General features: G+C 48.0%; 1 protein-coding gene across 1 annotated transcript in view; it reads left to right on the top strand.

The window, feature by feature from the left end:
- ATRN (attractin) overlaps positions 1–24,267 on the top strand; it is a 145,936-nt gene that overhangs the window by 21,572 nt on the left and 100,097 nt on the right. The window contains exons 2-3 of the mRNA XM_073586755.1: positions 5,125–5,208; positions 12,297–12,410. Coding sequence (XP_073442856.1) covers positions 5,125–5,208; positions 12,297–12,410 — 198 coding nt within the window. The remainder of the gene's footprint in view (positions 1–5,124; positions 5,209–12,296; positions 12,411–24,267) is intronic.

Raw genomic sequence — 24,267 nt, 5'->3', positions numbered from 1 at the left:
CTTTCAACTGCATCTGCAGGCGTAAAATATCAATATAAAACACAAAGCTCGGACTTTGGTCAGCCGCAGCAATAAGTTATACGATACGGGCTGAAAAGGAAGCACGACTGTGCACTGCTTCTGCATCTGCAGGCGTAAAATATCCGACAGTGCACTCGTGACGAGCCGTGACGTACAGCACTGGTGCTGACAGTAAGATTTCTACATTTATTGACAATAACAATTGGTTGTATAAAACACAAAGCTCGGACTTTGGTCAGCTGCAGCAATTACTTATACATTACATGCTGTTATTCAAAGAAGAATAAGGAAGTATTCACGCCCAAGGAGAAGCAAAGGGTCAGCTGGTATTATAGGGAGTGACAGCTGCTCTGTCATTTATTTCCTTGAGAGATGCCACATAAACAATGGGTCTCCCTCAGGTCGGGTCGCTGGCAGTGCTTTGAGTTGTGCTGTTAAAGACATAACATAAATGCCACAGCTTTTGCTGCACCCTCCTGACATTGAGATTGGTCACATTGCTTTTCACATAGTTTTCATCAGTTCAAGTAATTTTAGATTGTATCTTAGGAAGAAAAAACCTTTATCTTATATTACAAGCAACTAGAGATGAGCCAATACTTTGGACATTCGAAGTCGCCAGCTGTAACAAATTTTCCCAAATATGTGATTTGCAGCAAATCTCATACTGAAAAGCCTCAAATTACGTGTGCAACACTCTGAGGTCTCATAGGACTGAATCCAAGATCGTTAATGGAAACGCAGCCTGAGGACACGTTCACAAGCTCAGTATTTGCTCAGTATGTTACCTCTGTATATGGAGTGGGTGATAAATACAGAAGTGGTGACATGGTACTATTATACGTTCCACTCCTGTCATTTTTTTTTTCAGTTTCATTTCATTTTCTAAATTTCATAATTTTTTCCCCCAACTTTACCAGTCTTTTTTTTTTTTTTCTTTGCACATGCACTTTAAAAAAAAAAAAAAAAATTAAAAATTAAAAAAAATTCTCGTTTGGATGTTCAAATTTTCCTTTTTTTTGACGTGAATATAGAATCCCTTAAACTAGTTTTTATTCAATGTGGATTCAAAAACACTAATACTTGTGTGATATAGAATAAAGTGCATATATATCTTTTTGCATTCCGTACCCCTCACATATTACTATGTTGCCTCACTCTCCATTCCATAAGGATAATGTGGCATATATTCTCATCTTGTAAAGATAGCTGTATCACCCCGTATAGAATTGGAATTATACACTAATCGTATTAGTGTTTTTCCTTAATTTGTTTCGCCATCTTTTTGCTTCATCATGAGCTTAGGGTAAATACAGGTTACTTGAAAAGTTGACAGTCAAAAGCAATGATTAGTGGTCACAGGCCCTTCTTCCTTTTTTGTGCTATATAATGGGAAGGAAATGTGTGGGTTTTTCACGTTTTTATTTTATTTTTTTTTACGAACACAATGGACTGCTAATACAGTGCGGAAAATAAGTATTTGAGAAACTGCAAGATTTCCCACCAACATAGAATGGAGAGGTCTGTAATTTTTATCGTCGGTGCACGTTACCTGTGAGAGACAGAATCTAAAAATAAAAACCAGAAAATCACATTGTATGAGTTTTATGTAATTTGCACTTTATTGCATGAAGTATTTGATTCAATAGAAAAACAGAACTTAATATTTGGTGTAGAAACCTTTGTTTGCAGTTACAGGATAGACGTTCCGTGTAGATATTGACCAAGTTTGCACACATTGCAGCAGGGATTTTGGCCCCCTCCTCCATACAGATCTTCTCCAGATCTTTCAGGTTTCGGGGCTGTCGCTGGGCAACATTGAGTTTCAGTTCCTTACAAAGTTTTTCTGTTGGGCTCAGGTCTGGAGACTAGCTAGGCCACTCCAGAACCTTGAAATGCTTCTTTAAACACAAATTTTTTTTATTTCAAATTATCAAATTTTCATAGAAATGCTTCTTACAGAGCCACTCCTTAGTTGCCCTGGCTGTGTGTCAGGACATTGCCATGCTGGAAGACCCAGCCAAGACCCATCTTCAATGCTCTTACTGAGGGAATGAGTTTGTTGGCGAAAATCGCATGATACCTGACCCCATCCATACTCCCCTCAATACGGTGCAGTCGTCCTGTCCCCTTTTGCAGAAAAGATTCCCCAAAGTATGATGTTTCCCCCACCATGATTTACGGTTGGGACAGTGTTCTTGGGGTTGTACTCATCCATCTTCCTCCAAACACTGCGAGTAGAGTTCATACCAAGTTCTGTTTTGGTGTCATCTGACCACATGACCTTCTCCCATGCCTCCCCTAGATCATCCAGATGGTCACTGCTGAACTTCAAATGGGCCTGGACATGTTCTGGGGTGAGCAGGGGGACCTTGCGTGCCCTGCAGGATTTTAATCCATGATGGCGCAGTGTGTTACCAACGGTGATGTTTGAGACTGTGGTCCCAGCTCTTTTCAGGTCATTGACCAGGTCCTCCCGTGTATTTCTGGGCTGTTTCCTAACCTTTCTCAGATTCATTCTTACCCCAGGAGGCGAGGTCTTGCGTGGTGCCTCAGACCGAGGAAGATAGTCATCTTGTGCTTCTTCCATTTTCTAATAATTGTGCCACCAGTTGTTGCCTTCTCACCAAGCTGCTTGTTTATTGTCCTGTAGCTTATCCCAGCCATGTGCAGGTCGACAATTTTGTCCCTGGTGTCCTTAGACAGCTCTTTGGTCTTGGCCATGGTGAAGATGTTGGAGTGTAAGTGAGTGTGTGGACCAGGTGTCTTTTATACAGGTAACAAGTTCAAACAGGTGCAATTAATACAGGTAATGAGTGCAGAGTAGGAGGCTTCTTACAGAAAAACTAAGGCTACGTGCACACGCTGCGGATTGGTCTGCGGATTTGTATCTGCGGAACCGCAGGTAAAATGACCTGCGATTTTACCTGCGGATTGGTCTGCGTTTTTCCCCTGCGGTTTATCACCTCTACAATGGAGGAGATGGTAAACCGCAGCAGAATCCGCAGAAAAGTATTGACATGTCAATTCTTTCTGCGGATTCAAAACCGCAGCTTTTCCGCAGTTAAAAATCCGCAGAATGTGCACAGCAGAATGTAAATCCCATAGGACAACATGTCACTGTACACTGTCTGCAGAACTGCTGCAGATCCGCTGCGGCCAAAACCACAGCGGATCCGCAGCAAAAACCGCAGCGTGTGCACATAGCCTAACAGGTCTGTCAGAGGCAGAACTCTTGCTGGTTGGTCAGTGATCAAATACTTATTTAATGCAATAAAATGCGAATTTCATACAATGCGATTTTCTGGAATTCATCTTTAGATTCTGTCCCTCACAGGTGAAGTGTACCTACGACCCTAATTACAGACCTCTCCATTCTCCATTTTCTCACTGTACATTGTAAATTGTGGTTCCCTTTTCCTAGAAATTATTAATATTTATGATGTACTTTTTTTTTCAACGGGGGTGGGACTGACAACTAATTCAGATCAGAGGAATTAATTTTTTTAATTTTTTTTTTCTCCTTTTTTGGAAAACATTTTATTTTTTTACTTACGGTATTTTACATACTATGCCCCTCATAAAGCCTTAAACATTTTTAGGCTATGTGCACACGTATGCAGAAAATTCCCGACTGAAAACCGGACTCCTTCCCAGAAAACTCGCGTTTTTTTTGTGCTTTTTTTATACTTTTTTTTCCGGAGCATCCCCAGTCTCATAGAAAATAGCTAGAAATGCGGATTTTTCCGCGAAATTAATGAGCATGCTGCGTTTTTTTTCCGCGATGCATTTTTTTTTTTGCAGAAAAAAACACATCAATATGCACAAAAAGTGCAGAATTCATTAAAATGAATGGGATGCGTCATTTAAGCGTTTTTTTTGTAAAAACGCTTAAACGCGAAAAAAAACGCTTACGTGTGCACATAATCTTAAGGTTTTTTTTTTTTTTCACATAATACATTGTCTTTTGTATTATTTATTTCCCCTGTAACTGGAGCTGGTATATTATCCCCAGTTACAGGGGGAATTCAGCCTCCTGGCTGCATTGCAGGGCTATCTGGGTCTTTTAATACCCTGCAGCTCTGGCTCTCTCCTTACACCCAGCGATTGTGTGATCACTGGGTCTGGAGGAAGAAGCATACTCAGCAGTAGTTCAGTGTGTATACAGAGATCTAGAAGGCAATTCGTGTTTCCCTTCTCTTTGTGGAGTCTGGCTGTGTCTGACAGCCGGTTCCCCACCCCTGCAGACCCACGGATCCTTTACTCCGGACATCCCATAGTCCAGAACCTCCCGCACCGAGCCGCTGCTAGATCAGAGACTAAAGTATTATGCCGGCAGACGCTTTTTAGGAGTTTGTGTGAACTGTGACATGATTTCCTATCGGACATAGGAGCCGGCTTGGCGGTGGCTTTTATGCAGATTTCCCAAGACGTGCGTGGCGGTCTTGTGAGTGTGAAGAGACTGTGTTGCAGTGTAAAGCATGGAGGCAGGATTATAACCCAAACTAATGAACACAGGCTTGAATTTGGGAACCTTCCATTGGGGTGGCCCATTGTGCTTATCAGACGAGGTTTGGATGCGGGTTACTGCTGACAGACAAGCGGCGCCCCCATCAGTTTAAGCTCGTTGCTCGCTCTTGTAAGGTGTCATTCTGTCTTATCGTTCCCCCGATTCCTGCGGCTTTCCTGCTATTTAGTCCTATGTCACAATACAAATAGTATACATAGATAATCCTATATACCTCCCAGATCTGCACTTCTCCTTCTCAAAGGCTAGAAATCTGACCCCTGTGTGGCTGTAACTGCAGCAGGAGCCTCCCCCCACTGATATCTGTAATAGGAAACCAGACGGTAAGCCCCGCCCACACAATAAAGCCCCACCTACTTGTCAGTGACTCCTCCTGTTGACTTGTCATGTACTGTTCCTTTAAAGTGACGGTGCCCCTCCTCTTCCCCTTGGGAAGTCACGTGCGGCAGTTCTTCCTTCGGCGTTGTACAGGTGTATACAGTAATGTACACGTATGTTGCAGCCACGTGTCACAGCAGACGGGGGCGCTACTCACTGCCTTCAGGTTTATTACATTTGTCACCTTCTCTTTCTAGGTTAAGTGGACCCAGTGGCACAGTGACGGACGGCCCCGGGAACTACAAGTACAAGACTAAATGCACCTGGCTGATCGAGGGGAGGTGAGTCGCACGTCCCGCCATATTGTACGCATTGGCGGGTTTAATGTACGGTATGAAATGTTCAGAGCAGGGAGAGGGTCTTCCAGTCTGGAGAGCTGATTACGTCCAAAATATTTTCTGCGTTCCTGATAAATATAGCGGCAACATATTCCTCAGCGTCGTACAGAGATGGTCACCGCTCACACGATTCGTGGCCCAGCGAGACACAAAGGCTGACGTGTCCAGCACAAACCAGTGACCCTGTCAGTCAGTGTGTGTCGCTGTGCAAATATGGAGGGACAACCCCCTAAAATATGGGGAAAACGTGCAACTATCACACAGATACATGTATGCACTACACGGGGAAAGTCAAGTCCCCCACATCTTACTCCGCCAGTGACAGTTTATTATTCAGATCCATTGCTCCTGGTGTATAACGTCTGGGCCCCCAATCTCTGGGTGTGTAATACACGGCCTTTCACCCTCCGGTGTATAACCTCTGGCCCCTCGCCCTCCGGTGTGTAACCTCTGGCCCCTCGCCCTCCGGTGTGTAACCTCTGGCCCCTCGCCCTCCGGTGTGTAACCTCTGGCCCCTCGCCCTCCGGTGTGTAACCTCTGGCCCCTCGCCCTCCGGTGTGTAACCTCTGGCCCCTCGCCCTCCGGTGTGTAACCTCTGGCCCCTCGCCCTCCGGTGTGTAACCTCTGGCCCCTCGCCCTCCGGTGTGTAACCTCTGGCCCCTCGCCCTCCGGTGTGTAACCTCTGGCCCCTCGCCCTCCGGTGTGTAACCTCTGGCCCCTCGCCCTCCGGTGTGTAACCTCTGGCCCCTCGCCCTCCGGTGTGTAACCTCTGGCCCCTCGCCCTCCGGTGTGTAACCTCTGGCCCCTCGCCCTCCGGTGTGTAACCTCTGGCCCCTCGCCCTCCGGTGTGTAACCTCTGGCCCCTCGCCCTCCGGTGTGTAACCTCTGGCCCCTCGCCCTCCGGTGTGTAACCTCTGGCCCCTCGCCCTCCGGTGTGTAACCTCTGGCCCCTCGCCCTCCGGTGTGTAACCTCTGGCCCCTCGCCCTCCGGTGTGTAACCTCTGGCCCCTCGCCCTCCGGTGTGTAACCTCTGGCCCCTCGCCCTCCGGTGTGTAACCTCTGGCCCCTCGCCCTCCGGTGTGTAACCTCTGGCCCCTCGCCCTCCGGTGTGTAACCTCTGGCCCCTCGCCCTCCGGTGTGTAACCTCTGGCCCCTCGCCCTCCGGTGTGTAACCTCTGGCCCCTCGCCCTCCGGTGTGTAACCTCTGGCCCCTCGCCCTCCGGTGTGTAACCTCTGGCCCCTCGCCCTCCGGTGTGTAACCTCTGGCCCCTCGCCCTCCGGTGTGTAACCTCTGGCCCCTCGCCCTCCGGTGTGTAACCTCTGGCCCCTCGCCCTCCGGTGTGTAACCTCTGGCCCCTCGCCCTCCGGTGTGTAACCTCTGGCCCCTCGCCCTCCGGTGTGTAACCTCTGGCCCCTCGCCCTCCGGTGTGTAACCTCTGGCCCCTCGCCCTCCGGTGTGTAACCTCTGGCCCCTCGCCCTCCGGTGTGTAACCTCTGGCCCCTCGCCCTCCGGTGTGTAACCTCTGGCCCCTCGCCCTCCGGTGTGTAACCTCTGGCCCCTCGCCCTCCGGTGTGTAACCTCTGGCCCCTCGCCCTCCGGTGTGTAACCTCTGGCCCCTCGCCCTCCGGTGTGTAACCTCTGGCCCCTCGCCCTCCGGTGTGTAACCTCTGGCCCCTCGCCCTCCGGTGTGTAACCTCTGGCCCCTCGCCCTCCGGTGTGTAACCTCTGGCCCCTCGCCCTCCGGTGTGTAACCTCTGGCCCCTCGCCCTCCGGTGTGTAACCTCTGGCCCCTCGCCCTCCGGTGTGTAACCTCTGGCCCCTCGCCCTCCGGTGTGTAACCTCTGGCCCCTCGCCCTCCGGTGTGTAACCTCTGGCCCCTCGCCCTCCGGTGTGTAACCTCTGGCCCCTCGCCCTCCGGTGTGTAACCTCTGGCCCCTCGCCCTCCGGTGTGTAACCTCTGGCCCCTCGCCCTCCGGTGTGTAACCTCTGGCCCCTCGCCCTCCGGTGTGTAACCTCTGGCCCCTCGCCCTCCGGTGTGTAACCTCTGGCCCCTCGCCCTCCGGTGTGTAACCTCTGGCCCCTCGCCCTCCGGTGTGTAACCTCTGGCCCCTCGCCCTCCGGTGTGTAACCTCTGGCCCCTCGCCCTCCGGTGTGTAACCTCTGGCCCCTCGCCCTCCGGTGTGTAACCTCTGGCCCCTCGCCCTCCGGTGTGTAACCTCTGGCCCCTCGCCCTCCGGTGTGTAACCTCTGGCCCCTCGCCCTCCGGTGTCTAACCTCTGGCCCCTCGCCCTCCGGTGTGTAACCTCTGGCCCCTCGCCCTCCGGTGTCTAACCTCTGGCCCCTCGCCCTCCGGTGTCTAACCTCTGGCCCCTCGCCCTCCGGTGTCTAACCTCTGGCCCCTCGCCCTCCGGTGTCTAACCTCTGGCCCCTCGCCCTCCGGTGTCTAACCTCTGGCCCCTCGCCCTCCGGTGTCTAACCTCTGGCCCCTCGCCCTCCGGTGTCTAACCTCTGGCCCCTCGCCCTCCGGTGTCTAACCTCTGGCCCCTCGCCCTCCGGTGTCTAACCTCTGGCCCCTCGCCCTCCGGTGTCTAACCTCTGGCCCCTCGCCCTCCGGTGTCTAACCTCTGGCCCCTCGCCCTCCGGTGTCTAACCTCTGGCCCCTCGCCCTCCGGTGTCTAACCTCTGGCCCCTCGCCCTCCGGTGTCTAACCTCTGGCCCCTCGCCCTCCGGTGTCTAACCTCTGGCCCCTCGCCCTCCGGTGTCTAACCTCTGGCCCCTCGCCCTCCGGTGTCTAACCTCTGGCCCCTCGCCCTCCGGTGTCTAACCTCTGGCCCCTCGCCCTCCGGTGTCTAACCTCTGGCCCCTCGCCCTCCGGTGTCTAACCTCTGGCCCCTCGCCCTCCGGTGTCTAACCTCTGGCCCCTCGCCCTCCGGTGTCTAACCTCTGGCCCCTCGCCCTCCGGTGTCTAACCTCTGGCCCCTCGCCCTCCGGTGTCTAACCTCTGGCCCCTCGCCCTCCGGTGTCTAACCTCTGGCCCCTCGCCCTCCGGTGTCTAACCTCTGGCCCCTCGCCCTCCGGTGTCTAACCTCTGGCCCCTCGCCCTCCGGTGTCTAACCTCTGGCCCCTCGCCCTCCGGTGTCTAACCTCTGGCCCCTCGCCCTCCGGTGTCTAACCTCTGGCCCCTCGCCCTCCGGTGTCTAACCTCTGGCCCCTCGCCCTCCGGTGTCTAACCTCTGGCCCCTCGCCCTCCGGTGTCTAACCTCTGGCCCCTCGCCCTCCGGTGTCTAACCTCTGGCCCCTCGCCCTCCGGTGTCTAACCTCTGGCCCCTCGCCCTCCGGTGTCTAACCTCTGGCCCCTCGCCCTCCGGTGTCTAACCTCTGGCCCCTCGCCCTCCGGTGTCTAACCTCTGGCCCCTCGCCCTCCGGTGTCTAACCTCTGGCCCCTCGCCCTCCGGTGTCTAACCTCTGGCCCCTCGCCCTCCGGTGTCTAACCTCTGGCCCCTCGCCCTCCGGTGTCTAACCTCTGGCCCCTCGCCCTCCGGTGTCTAACCTCTGGCCCCTCGCCCTCCGGTGTCTAACCTCTGGCCCCTCGCCCTCCGGTGTCTAACCTCTGGCCCCTCGCCCTCCGGTGTCTAACCTCTGGCCCCTCGCCCTCCGGTGTCTAACCTCTGGCCCCTCGCCCTCCGGTGTCTAACCTCTGGCCCCTCGCCCTCCGGTGTCTAACCTCTGGCCCCTCGCCCTCCGGTGTCTAACCTCTGGCCCCTCGCCCTCCGGTGTCTAACCTCTGGCCCCTCGCCCTCCGGTGTCTAACCTCTGGCCCCTCGCCCTCCGGTGTCTAACCTCTGGCCCCTCGCCCTCCGGTGTCTAACCTCTGGCCCCTCGCCCTCCGGTGTCTAACCTCTGGCCCCTCGCCCTCCGGTGTCTAACCTCTGGCCCCTCGCCCTCCGGTGTCTAACCTCTGGCCCCTCGCCCTCCGGTGTCTAACCTCTGGCCCCTCGCCCTCCGGTGTCTAACCTCTGGCCCCTCGCCCTCCGGTGTCTAACCTCTGGCCCCTCGCCCTCCGGTGTCTAACCTCTGGCCCCTCGCCCTCCGGTGTCTAACCTCTGGCCCCTCGCCCTCCGGTGTCTAACCTCTGGCCCCTCGCCCTCCGGTGTCTAACCTCTGGCCCCTCGCCCTCCGGTGTCTAACCTCTGGCCCCTCGCCCTCCGGTGTCTAACCTCTGGCCCCTCGCCCTCCGGTGTCTAACCTCTGGCCCCTCGCCCTCCGGTGTCTAACCTCTGGCCCCTCGCCCTCCGGTGTCTAACCTCTGGCCCCTCGCCCTCCGGTGTCTAACCTCTGGCCCCTCGCCCTCCGGTGTCTAACCTCTGGCCCCTCGCCCTCCGGTGTCTAACCTCTGGCCCCTCGCCCTCCGGTGTCTAACCTCTGGCCCCTCGCCCTCCGGTGTCTAACCTCTGGCCCCTCGCCCTCCGGTGTCTAACCTCTGGCCCCTCGCCCTCCGGTGTCTAACCTCTGGCCCCTCGCCCTCCGGTGTCTAACCTCTGGCCCCTCGCCCTCCGGTGTCTAACCTCTGGCCCCTCGCCCTCCGGTGTCTAACCTCTGGCCCCTCGCCCTCCGGTGTCTAACCTCTGGCCCCTCGCCCTCCGGTGTCTAACCTCTGGCCCCTCATTTTCCTGTTGTGTAATACATGGCCTCTCACCCTCCGGTGTATAACAACCATCCCCCTGGTGTACAATCCCCAATGTACATCCTCCAGCACCTCGTCCCCCCCGGTGTATATCATCCATCCCCCTTCTGTATAACCTTTAACCCCTCGTCCCCCTGGTGTATAACCTTCGGCCCTTTCTCACCCCCAGTGTATAACCTCCGTTCCCCTGGTGTCTAACCTTCTGTCTCCCCCCCCCCCCCCCCCAACCAGTGTCTAACCTCCGTCCCCTCACTAATACTCTGTCCCGCTGGTGTATAACCTCTAACCCCTCGTCCTCCAGTGTAGAACAGCCATAGAAATGTTCTTCAGGATGAAGGGCCAAAAGTTCTCACTGATGCCTCCAAAATGTAGTATAAATCCTTCCCAGAGGAGCGGGGGCCGTTATATCTGTAGAGGGTGGGCTCCATATTATTATCTATGGGTGTGGGTGCAGTAAGGGAGGTCAGAGACGCTCCTGGGGGGATGTGGGGGGCACATACTTTTCTCCATATCGTACACCATGTATAGTAGGAGCGGGGGCCGTTATATCTGTAGAGAGGGGCTCCATATTATTATCTATGGGTGCAGGATGGGAGGTCAAAGACGCTCCTGGGGGGATGTGGAGGGCACATACTTTTCTCCATATCATACACCATGTATAGTAGGAGCAGGGGCCGTTATATCTGTATAGGGGGCTCCATATTATCTATGGGTGCAGGATGGGAGGTCAGAGACGCTCCTGGGGGATGTGGGGGGCACATACTTTTCTCCATATCATACCCCATGTATAGTAGGAGCGGGGGCCATTATATCTGTAGAGGGTGGGCTCAATATTATTATCTATGGGTGCAGGATGGGAGGTCAGAGACGCTCCTGGGGGTACATATGGAGAAAAGTATCATACACCATGTATAGTAGGAGCGGGGGTGCGGTGCCCTCTCTCGGGTCGCAGTGTGATGTTTGGCGAGAGCTGGATTCACAAGGTAAATAACAAATGCTACCGGTGGCCAAAGTCTAAAGGTGAGAAGGAGGGCGCTGCAGGCGGCCCGCGCTGCTGTGCACAGGAGTCCTACTCTCTAAGGTTGGCGGTTATAACTGAACCGTGTCCAAAATCCACCATGTCCCACTCTTCGGGTTATACAGCCTCACAATCACCGCCGAAAGCAGGAGGGTGTATGGCAGACACTGTCCCCCCGGGGAGAATAAGACCGGCTCATAGACGCCTCCATAGTCACATACAGTGGTCCATACACACCAGGGTTCCATGACCGCTCGTCACACCTTATTTGGCTCACAATCTAAATTCCCTATCAGTATGTCTTTGGAATGTGGGAGGAAACCGGAGAACCCGGAGGAAACCCACGCAAACACGGGGAGAACATACAAACTCCTTGCAGATATTTTCCTTGGTGGGATTTGAACCCAGGACTCCAGCGCTGCAAGGCTGCAATGCTATCCACTGAGCCCACCGTGCTGTATGACACAGGTGCCCGGTGTCTCGCCCTGTACAAAGTGCCATATAATACCTGTGCAGTGTAACATAAAGGGGTCCTCTGCCTGATCAAGAAATGCAGAAGACACCAAGCTCCGGGACTCGGGCTCTGCTCACGTCAGTTTGGTGCTAATTCTGAGCAGATGGAAAGACTAGAGTCATCCAAGACAGACATACGACAGCCCCGTGTAATCCTACATCTGTGACATTGCACCTCTGGCCACTAGTGCCTGTTATGGCATGCTGGGGGTTGTAGTTTCTAGACACTGGGAATGTCGCAGGTTGACAATCCATTTAACTCTTCAAAGGCTGCTTGGGTGCAGGTTCAGGAGTGGACCCCACTACACAGTGTTATACAGCCAGCATCTGCCTCTGTCAGCTGTGTACACACTTATAGGGAATTGTTGACCAAATTTTTCCTATTGAGCTGGACACACAATGTAATAGTGGCAGCGTAGCTGAATAAAATGGTTTTTTTTTTTTTTTTTATGTTATCTTGCCTCTCCGTTGCGGAGATATTAGCAATCAAAGTATTGAGATAACTTGTTTCCAGTCCGAGTGGGTGTTTAGTTACTTTTTCACTGGGGGCGTGTTCTTCTTCTCCCTGTGTGAGTTGCGCAATCATAAGCATGCAACAATATTCTAGAGCGAGGACACGCCCCCACATATCTCAGGCTTCTCAGTGTGTGAGATGTCAGGAGACAGCTCTGATCTCATGGTCTCACCTCCTGCAGGATTAAACTGTGCTGGGAGATTAGAGCACTACTTTCAGCTCTCCTCCTCTCATAACACTGTCTGCTCTGCTGTACTGCCTCTATTAATGTCAATAAAATATACCGTTTTTTTCTCTCCAGTAACAACACCGTGCTGCGTCTCCGCTTCAACCATTTCGCCACAGAGTGCAGCTGGGATCACCTGTACGTGTACGATGGAGACTCCATATACGCCCCACTGGTTGCTGCTTTCAGGTAAGTTCTGGGGTTACGTAGACGATACTAATAACATCCATGTAATGTGCGATGAGTCTGGAACGAGGCTGCTGTGTCCTGGAGGCGAGTGTACATGACCTCCACTTTATTCGCCCTCTGTGTATCTGATGGTATCTCCCTTACTGGGGTATTTAACGAATAGTTGTGCCTCTAATCCAATTAACATCCGGGTCCATGTATATGAGTCTCCTGATCGGTCGCATTAAGTGGTGGCAATGAAACTCATAGAGATGTGAGATGTACAATTACAATTATGGTACCTTTGTGTGAGCCAAAATATTTGTTTTTGTGTGTTATGTATATTTTAATCGTCTCCTGGCGTTACACTCAGGATTTGAATGACTTTGGTTCACTTTCGGTAGTAATATGTGTTATTATGGTTGTTTACTTTGTATGAAAGTTAATTTTTATAGATGTATCCCCTTTTTTCGGGAATGTAATTAATCTGGAATTGAATTTGAACTTTTTTTTTTTTTACAGTGAATTTGTGTCCACAGACTAGAAATATTTGGTCAGTCCACACTTTACTCTGCACTGACGTTCTAAAATGTCAGCACAGAGTGAACAGCGTGCAGGAGATGTGAGGCTGCTAGGGTAGCAGCCGGCGGGCAGACAGGCAGAGTGTAGACAGTCAAAAAGGTTTATTGTGATGTCGTCATTTTTGATTGCTATATACAGATTAGGAAGCCGAGCACTGACCGTGATTATGTGATCTCTGGTTGCAGTATTATAGTAGTTATATTCCTGTACATAGGGGCAATATTATAGTAGTTATATTCTTGTATATTGGGGCAATTTTTATTAGAAACCAAACATAAATACAATTATAATAAAACAAAAATCATCCAGCATAACAAAACACAAACCACTTAGGTAATATATACACAGCATTACATAATCAGATCATATTCATAAATAAATTAAAGTGTCCACACCTGGGGATAGAAAAAGAAAGTTAGAAGAAGAAAAAAAAAAAAAAATTATCATATTTTCTAACTGAATTTTACGTTTCTCCATAACGTTGTGTTTCTTGGACTCCTTCCAACTTCCAGTGATTTTATCCACCGGAGTTCTGACATAACCTGATTGGCGGCAGCGGTGTGATCGACCAGCTCATTGTGCAGTGACACCCGGGTTCTCATGTGCCAGTGATAGTATGTGATGACACTGATTATAATGTACATCGTCTCTCTGTTGATGTTACTAACAGTGGAGGGGACACCATAGATTATGTCGGGATACTTTAGGGTCCGCAGTCTGGGGATTTTTAGATTATCTGACACTTCCTCCCAGATCTTCCTCCCTCCCCAGCAATCACATATAAAGTGCTCCATCGTCTCCTCCTGCTGACAACCAAGGGGACACGTCCGATCAGAGACACACAGATGTTTCAGGTTCCCTCTGACAAAGAGCCGACTATGCAGTGAAAGCCAAGTGACATCAAACAGTTTAGGAGGAAGCCGTTTCCCGTTTAGGAACCTAAGGCTTTCCTGCAGGGTGGTGGTGACACAATCTCTCAGGGCCAGTGGAGAGTAGAAGAAAGTCCTACATACACGAGAATACAGGTCTCTTCTCGTACTGCTCTCAATGTAAGACCTCTCCAGTCCCCACCTCCTATCACACTTCAGTCCATAGTCCAGATACTGGGGGAGGTGGTCACCTGTCCATCTCCTCCTCTTGAGACTGCCGCCTCGCACCCAAGATTCTGCAAAAGGCAATATCCAGTACCTGATACTATTTACCCACAGGGAGCTACTGTTTGAGTCCATGTTCCCAAAATTCACCTTTAGAAACAAGGAGTCAAAGAAAACCCTTGGATTCAACATATCCAGCCCACCCTCTCTCCGCCGTAGGTACGTTATTCCCCTCTTTATTAGGTTCAACCTATTCCCCCACAAGAGCTGGAAGAACAGGCTGAAGAGCCTCGCCGAGAAAGATTCTGGCAAAGGGAAAGCGACAGAGACATACAAGAAAACGGGGACCAGGTACGTCTTCAACATTGTGACCCTTTCTCTGTAGGTCAGCCTCCAGTTCTTCCATCGCTGAACCTTTGCATTTCCGGTTTCCAATTTCTCCTCCCAATTTAGCGTGGCATTATCATCCCTCCCAAATTTAACCCCTAGGATCTTAATATGGGTGGAGGCTTTGGAAAACTGCGGCAGATCAAAGCTGGGCTCAGTATCTAATGTCCACAGAGCTTGACTCTTTTCAAGGTTGACCAGAGACCCGGAGGCCTCTGAGTAGCTTCTGATGGACGCAGATAACATCTGCACCTCACGAGGATTGGAGATCACCAGCGTCACATCGTCCGCATAGGCAACAACATTCAGAGGCGGGCAGTGGGGGACCGGCGCCCCCTGAAAATCGCACTCCTGCAGTGACCTCAGAAACGGGTCTAGGGCAAAAACATACAGGAGCGGACTCATTGGGCAGCCCTGTCTCACCCCCGCCCCAACTCCAAAAGTGTCACCCTGCCAACCATTAATCAGAGGAAAGCTCACCGCCTCTCTGTACAACGTCTTCAGCCAATCCACAAATTGTCCCGGAATACCGTACTTTGACAAAGTGGCCCACAGATAGTCATGATCAACCCTGTCAAAGGATTTAGCCTGGTCCAGACTAACAACATATCTCCCACACCGCAGAGCTTTACATCTCTCAAACATCTCTCGTATCGAGATGACTGCTCCAGAGATGTTCCGCCCTTTTACTGTGCCAAACTGAGAGCCTGCCAACAGTGCCGGGGACAAACAGACTAATCTAGAAAATAGGATCTTTGCTAGAATCTTCCTGTCCACATTCAAGAGGGCAATCGGCCTCCAGTTCTTGATGTCGCTCGGCTCCTTACCTTTAGACAGCAGAATTAACGAGGACACTCTCATGGATGGAGGCATCAGGTGATTTTCTAGACAATTTCTATACACATCCACGAGAATTGGAGCCAGGAGGTCTCTGAATTTCTTATAAAATTCTGCCGTTATACCATCTGGACCTGGTGCCTTCTTCAGATATAACTTATCAATGGCCTCCTTAACTTCCTCCACCGTTATTTCTGCTGTCAAAGGAGAGAAGTCCAGATCATTAGTATCAGGCACTGGAGTTGCCTCCAAGAATTGAGTCATCTTATCTTTATCCAAAACTTTCCTCTGAAACAAGTCAGCATAGTAAGATCTCACCACCTCCAGGATACCCTCCCGTGAATCCTGCAATACACCCTGGGAGTCGGTGAGACCCGTGACCATTTTTTTGGCCACCCTCTCCCTGCAATTCTCAAAGGGATCAGGGGCCCCTAAGGACCCATAATCCCGTTCAAGAACCAGGGACGTATACCTGCTATACTGATACTGCTTTATCTCAGATTTCAGCCGGTCGATCTTCACTTTGTCATCCCCGCCCGCCGAATACAGTGACTCCAATTCTTTGCGCAGCTTTAGGTACTAGCTGTACTTATTCCTCCCTTTATTAACTGACAGTCTCTTTAAGAGGGATCTGATATCCTCCTTGACGTCCTCCCACCAGTCGGTCATGTCATAGAAGTCAACCCTGTCTAGATGAAGCTGGATAAGGGAGTGAACACGGCTCTGAACATAGGCATCATCCAGGAGACGGGAATTGAGCTTCCACAACCCCCTACCAATGTCCGGACGGTTAGAGGAACCCAAAGAGAAGCACAAGGCGAGGTGATCAGAGTAAGGGACGACCTTCTCACTCAGGGCGCCGACAGCCTCAGTAGGACTGACAAAAGCAAAATCTATCCTACTGCTCCTGTTGGAACATGAATATGTGAATTTTGGCTGTCGCCCACCCTGTGTGAAAATGTCAGTCAGTCCTGCCTGCATTATGACGTTATGTAGGACTTTACCGTCCCTCGTCACTGCCCTGCCTGAGGAGCTGTCACCTGATGTCATTATGGCATTAAAGTCCCCCGCCATCACCACTGGAAGAGAAGTGAAAAGGTAAGGCTTGACGTCATTAAACAGCTGGATCCTGTCCGTCACTGTCTGTGGCCCATAGATGTTAATAAGCCGGAGTCGCCTCCCATGGATAGTGACTTCTAGGACCAGACATCTTCCCATGGCCACCTCCGTCATCCTATGCACAGTCACATCATTGGTGTTAAAAAGGACAGCGACCCCGGCGTAAGGCTCCACAGCCAGTGACCAGAAAGAAGGACCGGACCGCCATTCCCTCTTAGCCTCTCTCATAAGCCCCAGAGATGTCAGTTGTGTCTCCTGCAGGAAGATGACATCTGTGTCCAGATATTTCAGATGTTCATACACCACGTGTCTAGTTCTCCTCAGCTTAATGCTATTCACATTGCTCGAGGTCACTGTCAATGAGAACCCCGCCATCACAACACAATATAGAAGGAGCAGAGTAACAGCCATCATCATGAGTCAGAGATGTTCTCTCCACCACTGGTGTCCATGTCAGACTCTACCTGAGGGACCACAGATAAGGGCTTCCGCTTGGGGATGGTCCTCTATGTCCCTGTCACACTCAGCATCAACTTTCCTCAACTCTTCCTCATAATCGTCACCATTGGAGTCAGCTAAAACTCCATACTTGTTGGACACGACCATCACTCCTGCAGAATTCTGAACCTTCTTACTAGCACTCTGACCAGTGTCATGTTCTGCCTCAGGTTTACGGGAGGATGTGTTCTTTTTCTTCCTTTTATTATTATTAATGCTCCAGTCATCAGATACAGACAGCGATGCTGAAGGGGGGGTATCTGAGGCTGCTGGACCTGATGGACGACCTCCATGTTCCCCTCTGCAACCTGCTTCTCTGGTGCTGCCTGAGTGGACTCCTGGTGGGCATCTGAGCTGGTCAACATCTCTCCTGACATTAAATCCTCCTCCTCATGTGTCCCTGCCACCACATCCTCATCCTCCTGAGCCTCTGCCCCTGCCATCACTAACTCATCAGGGAAGACTCTGCAGATGTTGTGCCAGGCGTCTGGACAGTCCCTGTGAGGGTGGCCCATCCTACCACAGAGGTTGCACCTGACGTCCCGGCAGTCTGCAGCGACATGGCCGATTGCCCCACACAGACTGCACTTCACCACAGTACAGGCGTTAGCCAGATGACCTTTCCCACCACATTTGAAGGACTTTCTGGGTTGCCCGGGATAATAACACCTTCCCTTCTCCCTCCCAATGAAGAAGGAGTTGGGTAAGTGGGCAGTGATGTTATCACATTGCCGTAATTTTACCAAGACCCGCCACCCCATTGTCCAGATACCATCCTCATCTCTGACCTTGGTGAGTCCAGAGACGAGGTCACAGTGTCTCCGGAGCCACACCTCGATGTCCTGTGGAGGAACGGCCTCATTCCAGAACGTGATGTTTACTGTGACAGTGTCCGGCCTGGAGATAGGAACCAACACAAACTTATTCCAGCCCTCAGCATCTCTGAACTTGGGGTAATTGGCCCAGAATCTGTCCAGGTCAGACATGAGCTTGAAGCTGACCTCGTAGCCCTGCCTGTCCTGAAGATTAGACACCGCCAGTATCTCATTTGCCACAAACCCCATCTGGCCGCAGAGCAGCTCTCTCACCACATACCTGCGTTGTGGCAGATCCTCCTTGGCACCTATGTATTTAAACCGCACCACATTAATGCGCTTGAAAGTCTGGCCGGTATACCTGGCGCTGGAAGTGAAGGATGGGGCGCCGCGGCTCCAGGCATTCCTGGGGGGCACCTGCCGGGTCACACTGGGCTGACTGACAGGGAGAGGGCCTGCAGCAGGGGGGGCTGTCACACCTTGTGGACTGGATGGCAAAGGGGGATAGTCACACATATCATGCACATTATCATGAGCAGCATCATTATCATCAGACAGTGCGACGTCCATTACAGAATGTGAAACCCCTCCAACCCCCGACCCCATGGGCAGAGCATCACCAGCCACAGTCTGTGCTTCAGCCTCATCAGCACAAACCGTCTCACAAATACTGTCCTGCTCCTGTGTGGGGCATTCTGGGACCTGTGGTGCCTCTGCTGCAGTCTGAAGTGTATGCTCCTGTTCACACTGAGCTGCCTGCTGCTGCAGTTGTTTTCCCTCCTGGAAGCAGAAGCGGGCAGCCTGTAGCACTGGCCGTGTCCGCTGCTGGGGGGTCCCGTCCTGAACATCAGGGGTCCTGGCCTCTACAGCACAGCCCTGCTTATAGGAGGCGAACCGCTCCCGGTTCCTGTAGGTCTCTGCCAGGGGCCCCATGCTCTCTAGCACAGATTCAGTGTCCTGCACAACACTCGCCAGCTGTACACCCAATGTGTTCAGTCTCAGGTCATACGCCTCATTACTGGCAGGATTAGTGGTCTTTAGGTTATAGATGAAGTCTACCTCCATTTGCAGCGCTTTTTTTGCTGCTGTAACTCACCCAGTTTTCGGACAAGTCCCGGTATCTCATCCGCTAGCTGCAGCTCGGGTGCACGCGCCGGCTCCACAGGTTTAGTCTTGACCACGGGTACAGGGGTTTTGAAGACAGTCTTGTGCGGGTCCACCACGGATGGTTTTGTGGCCCCTTGGCTGGATGCAGGCTCCGCAGCAGGTTTATCGCTGCCACCTGACTGCGACCGTGTGCGTCCTGACCGCGCCATACTGCCATGTGCTGTAGGTTCTCCTGCATTGTCTGCCTTTCCAAAGACGTCCGTCTCTGCCTGGAAGCTGGAGAGGTGATCTGCACAGCTGGGGCTGATCTCACCAGTGCACCTGGCAGGAGCTGCTTACTGACTGGGGAGCTACAAGACTTCACATTCTGCTGGATTCCATCACTCACAGAGACTTTTCCTTCTTGCTTCTTTCCTGGAACTGGAGAAGGTTTTCCTCCCAAAACTTTAGTCACAACCTTTTCCTCCACTGAACTGCTGCAGCTTTGACTCGCTGCATTCACTGGACTCACAGTGGCTTTGGGATTAACATTCCCATTAGTAGAAGCCTGGGAGGCTAGTCCCAGTGTAGGCCGGGAAGCGTGGGCCTTGCCAGGGGAGCTTCCCCGCCCAGGGTGGCTCCTCCCTGGGCTTGCTCCAGACATCAGGAGAACCACTGACACACAACCTCACATCTAGGAGGCAGTATTATAGTAGTTATATTCTTGTACATAGGAGCAGTATTATAGTAGTTATATTCTTGCACATAGGGGCAGTATTATAGTAGTTATATTCTTGTACATAGGGGGCAGTATTATAGTAGTGATATTCTTGTACATAGGGGCAGTATTATAGTAGTTATATTCTTGTACATAGGAGCAGTATTATAGTAGTTATATTCTTGTACATAGGGTCAGTAGTATAGTAGTTATATTCTTGTACATAGGAGCAGTATTATAGTAGTTATATTCCTGTACATAGGGGCAGTATTATAGTAGTTATATTCTTGTACATAGGGGGCAGTATTACAGTAGTGATATTCTTGTACATAGGGGCAGTATTATAGTAGTTATATTCTTGTACATAGGGGGCAGTATTATAGTAGTGATATTCTTGTACATAGGGGCAGTATTATACTAGTTATATTCTTGTACATAGGAGCAGTAATATAGTAGTTATATTGTTGTACATAGGGGCAGTATTATCGTAGTGATATTCTTGTACATAGGGGCAGTATTATAGTAATGATATTCTTGTACATAGGGGGCAGTATTCTAGTAGTTATATTCTTGTACATAGGAGCAGTATTATAGCAGTTATATTCTTGTACATCGGGGCAGTATTATAGTAGTTATATTCTTGTACATAGGGGGCAGTATTATAGTAGTGATATTCTTGTACATAGGGGCTGTATTATAGTAGTTATATTCTTGTACATAGGGGGCAGTATTATAGTAGTTATATTCTTGTACATAGGGGCAGTATTATAGTAGTTATATTCTTGTACATAGGGGCAGTGTTATAGTAGTTATATTCTTGTACATAGGGGGCAGTATTATAGTAGTGATATTCTTGTACATAGGGGCAGTATTATAGTAGTTATATTCTTGTACATAGGGGGCAGTATTATAGTAGTGATATTCTTGTACATAGGGGCAGTATTATACTAGTTATATTCTTGTACATAGGAGCAGTAATATAGTAGTTATATTCTTGTACATAGGGGCAGTATTATAGTAGTGATATTCTTGTACATAGGGGCAGTATTATAGTAGTTATATTCTTGTACATAGGGGCAGTATTATAGTAGTGATATTCTTGTACATAGGGGCAGTATTATAGTAGTGATATTCTTGTACATAGGGGGCAGTATTCTAGTAGTTATATTCTTGTACATAGGAGCAGTATTATAGCAGTTATATTCTTGTACATCGGGGCAGTATTATAGTAGTTATATTCTTGTACATAGGAGCAGTATTATAGTAGTTAAATTCTTGTACATAGGAGCAGTATTATAGTAGTTATATTCTTGTACATAGGAGCAGTATTATAGTAGTTATATTCTTGTACATAGGAGCAGTATTATAGTAGTTATGTTCTTGTTCATAGGGGCAGTATTATAGTAGTTATGTTCTTGTACATAGGAGCAGTATTATAGTAATGTTCTTGTACATAGGAGCAGTATTATAGTAGTTATGTTCTTGTACATAGGAGCAGTATTATAGTAGTTATATTCTTGTACATAGGGGGCAGTATTATAGTAGTTATATTCTTGTACATAGGAGCAGTATTATAGTAGTTATGTTCTTGTACATAGGAGCAGTATTATAGCAGTTATATTCTTGTACATAGGAGCAGTATTATAGTAGTTATGTTCTTGTACATAGGAGCAGTATTATAGTAGTTATGTTCTTGTACATAGGGGGCAGTATTATAGTAGTTATATTCTTGTACATAGGGGGCAGTATTATAGTAGTTATATTCTTGTACATAGGAGCAGTATTATAGTAGTTATGTTCTTGTACATAGGAGCAGTATTATAGCAGTTATATTCTTGTACATAGGAGCAGTATTATAGTAGTTATGTTCTTGTACATAGGAGCAGTATTATAGTAGTTATGTTCTTGTACATAGGAGCAGTATTATAGTAGTTATGTTCTTGTACATAGGGGGCAGTATTATAGTAGTGATATTCTTGTACATAGGGGCAGTATTATAGTAGTTATATTCTTGTACATAGGAGCAGTATTATAGTAGTTATATTCTTGTACATAGGGGCAGTAGTATAGTAGTTATATTCTTGTACATAGGAGCAGTATTATAGTAGTTATATTCTTGTACATAGGGGGCAGTATTATAGTAGTGATATTCTTGTACATAGGGGCTGTATTATAGTAGTTATATTCTTGTACATAGGGGGCAGTATTATAGTAGTTATATTCTTGTACATAGGGGCAGTATTATAGTAGTTATATTCTTGTACATAGGGGCAGTGTTATAGTAGTTATATTCTTGTACATAGGGGGCAGTATTATAGTAGTGATATTCTTGTACATAGGGGCAGTATTATAGTAGTTATATTCTTGTACATAGGGGGCAGTATTATAGTAGTGATATTCTTGTACATAGGGGCAGTATTATACTAGTTATATTCTTGTACATAGGAGCAGTAATATAGTAGTTATATTCTTGTACATAGGGGCAGTATTATAGTAGTGATATTCTTGTACATAGGGGCAGTATTATAGTAGTTATATTCTTGTACATAGGGGCAGTATTATAGTAGTGATATTCTTGTACATAGGGGCAGTATTATAGTAGTGATATTCTTGTACATAGGGGCAGTATTATACTAGTTATATTCTTGTACATAGGAGCAGTATTATAGTAGTTAAATTCTTGTACATAGGAGCAGTATTATAGTAGTTATATTCTTGTACATAGGAGCAGTATTATAGTAGTTATATTCTTGTACATAGGAGCAGTATTATAGTAGTTATGTTCTTGTTCATAGGGGCAGTATTATAGTAGTTATGTTCTTGTACATAGGAGCAGTATTATAGTAGTTATGTTCTTGTACATAGGAGCAGTATTATAGTAGTTATATTCTTGTACATAGGGGGCAGTATTATAGTAGTTATATTCTTGTACATAGGAGCAGTATTATAGTAGTTATGTTCTTGTACATAGGAGCAGTATTATAGCAGTTATATTCTTGTACATAGGAGCAGTATTATAGTAGTTATGTTCTTGTACATAGGAGCAGTATTATAGTAGTTATGTTCTTGTACATAGGGGGCAGTATTATAGTAGTTATATTCTTGTACATAGGGGGCAGTATTATAGTAGTTATATTCTTGTACATAGGAGCAGTATTATAGTAGTTATGTTCTTGTACATAGGAGCAGTATTATAGCAGTTATATTCTTGTACATAGGAGCAGTATTATAGTAGTTATGTTCTTGTACATAGGAGCAGTATTATAGTAGTTATGTTCTTGTACATAGGAGCAGTATTATAGTAGTTATGTTCTTGTACATAGGGGGCAGTATTATAGTAGTTATATTCTTGTACATAGGGGGCAGTATTATAGTAGTTATATTCTTGTACATAGGAGCAGTATTATAGTAGTTATGTTCTTGTACATAGGAGCAGTATTATAGCAGTTATATTCTTGTACATCGGGGCAGTATTATAGTAGTTATATTCTTGTACATAGGAGCAGTATTATAGTAGTTATATTCTTGTACATAGGAGCAGTATTATAGTAGTTATATTCTTGTACATAGGAGCAGTATTATAGTAGTTATATTCTTGTACATAGGAGCAGTATTATAGTAGTTATGTTCTTGTTCATAGGGGCAGTATTATAGTAGTTATGTTCTTGTACATAGGAGCAGTATTATAGTAGTTATGTTCTTGTACATAGGAGCAGTATTATAGTAGTTATGTTCTTGTACATAGGAGCAGTATTATAGTAGTTATATTCTTGTACATAGGGGGCAGTATTATAGTAGTTATATTCTTGTACATAGGAGCAGTATTATACGTTATATTCTTGTACATAGGAGCAGCATTATAGTAGTTATATTCTTGTACATAGGGGCAGTATTATAATAGTTATATTCTTGTACATAGGGGCAGTATTATAGTAGTTATATTCTTGTACATAGGAGCAGTATTATAGTAGTGATATTCTTGTACATAGGGGGCAGTATTATAGTAGTTATATTCTTGTACATCGGGGCAGTATTATAGCAGTTATATTTTGTATATAGGAGCAGTATTATAGTAGTTATATTCTTGTACATAGGAGCAGTATTATAGTAGTTATGTTCTTGTTCATAGGGGCAGTATTATAGTAGTTATGTTCTTGTACATAGGAGCAGTATTATAGTAGTTATATTCTTGTACATAGGGGGCAGTATTCTAGTGGTTATATTCTTATACATAGGAGCAGTATTATACAGTTATAATCTTGTACTTAGGAGCAGTATTATAGCAGTTATATTTTTGTATATAGGAGCAGTATTATAGTAGTTATATTCTTGTACATAGGAGCAGTATTATAGTAGTTATGTTCTTGTTCATAGGGGCAGTATTATAGTAGTTATATTCTTGTACTTAGGAGCAGTATTCTAGTAGTTATATTCTTGTACATAGGAGCAGTATTATACAGTTATATTCTTGTACATAGGAGCAGTATTATAGTAGTTATATTCTTGTACATAGGGGCAGTATTATAGTAGTTATATTCTTGTACATAGGAGCAGTATTATAGTAGTTATATTCTTGTGCATAGGGGCAGTATTATAGTAGTTATATTCTTGTACGTAGGGAGCAGTATTATAGTAGTTATATTCTTGTACATAGGAGCAGTATTATAGTAGTTATATTCTTGTACATAGGAGCAGTATTATAGTAGTTATATTCTTGTACATAGGGGCAGTATTATAGTAGT

The sequence above is a fragment of the Dendrobates tinctorius genome, unplaced genomic scaffold, assembly GCF_039654945.1.
Source record: "Dendrobates tinctorius isolate UK_male_01 unplaced genomic scaffold, ASM3965494v1 ptg000095l, whole genome shotgun sequence".
Taxonomy (NCBI): Eukaryota; Metazoa; Chordata; class Amphibia; order Anura; family Dendrobatidae; genus Dendrobates; species Dendrobates tinctorius.
The sequence above is the reverse complement of the archived record's forward strand: the minus strand, read 5'-3'. Positions and strand labels throughout refer to the sequence as shown.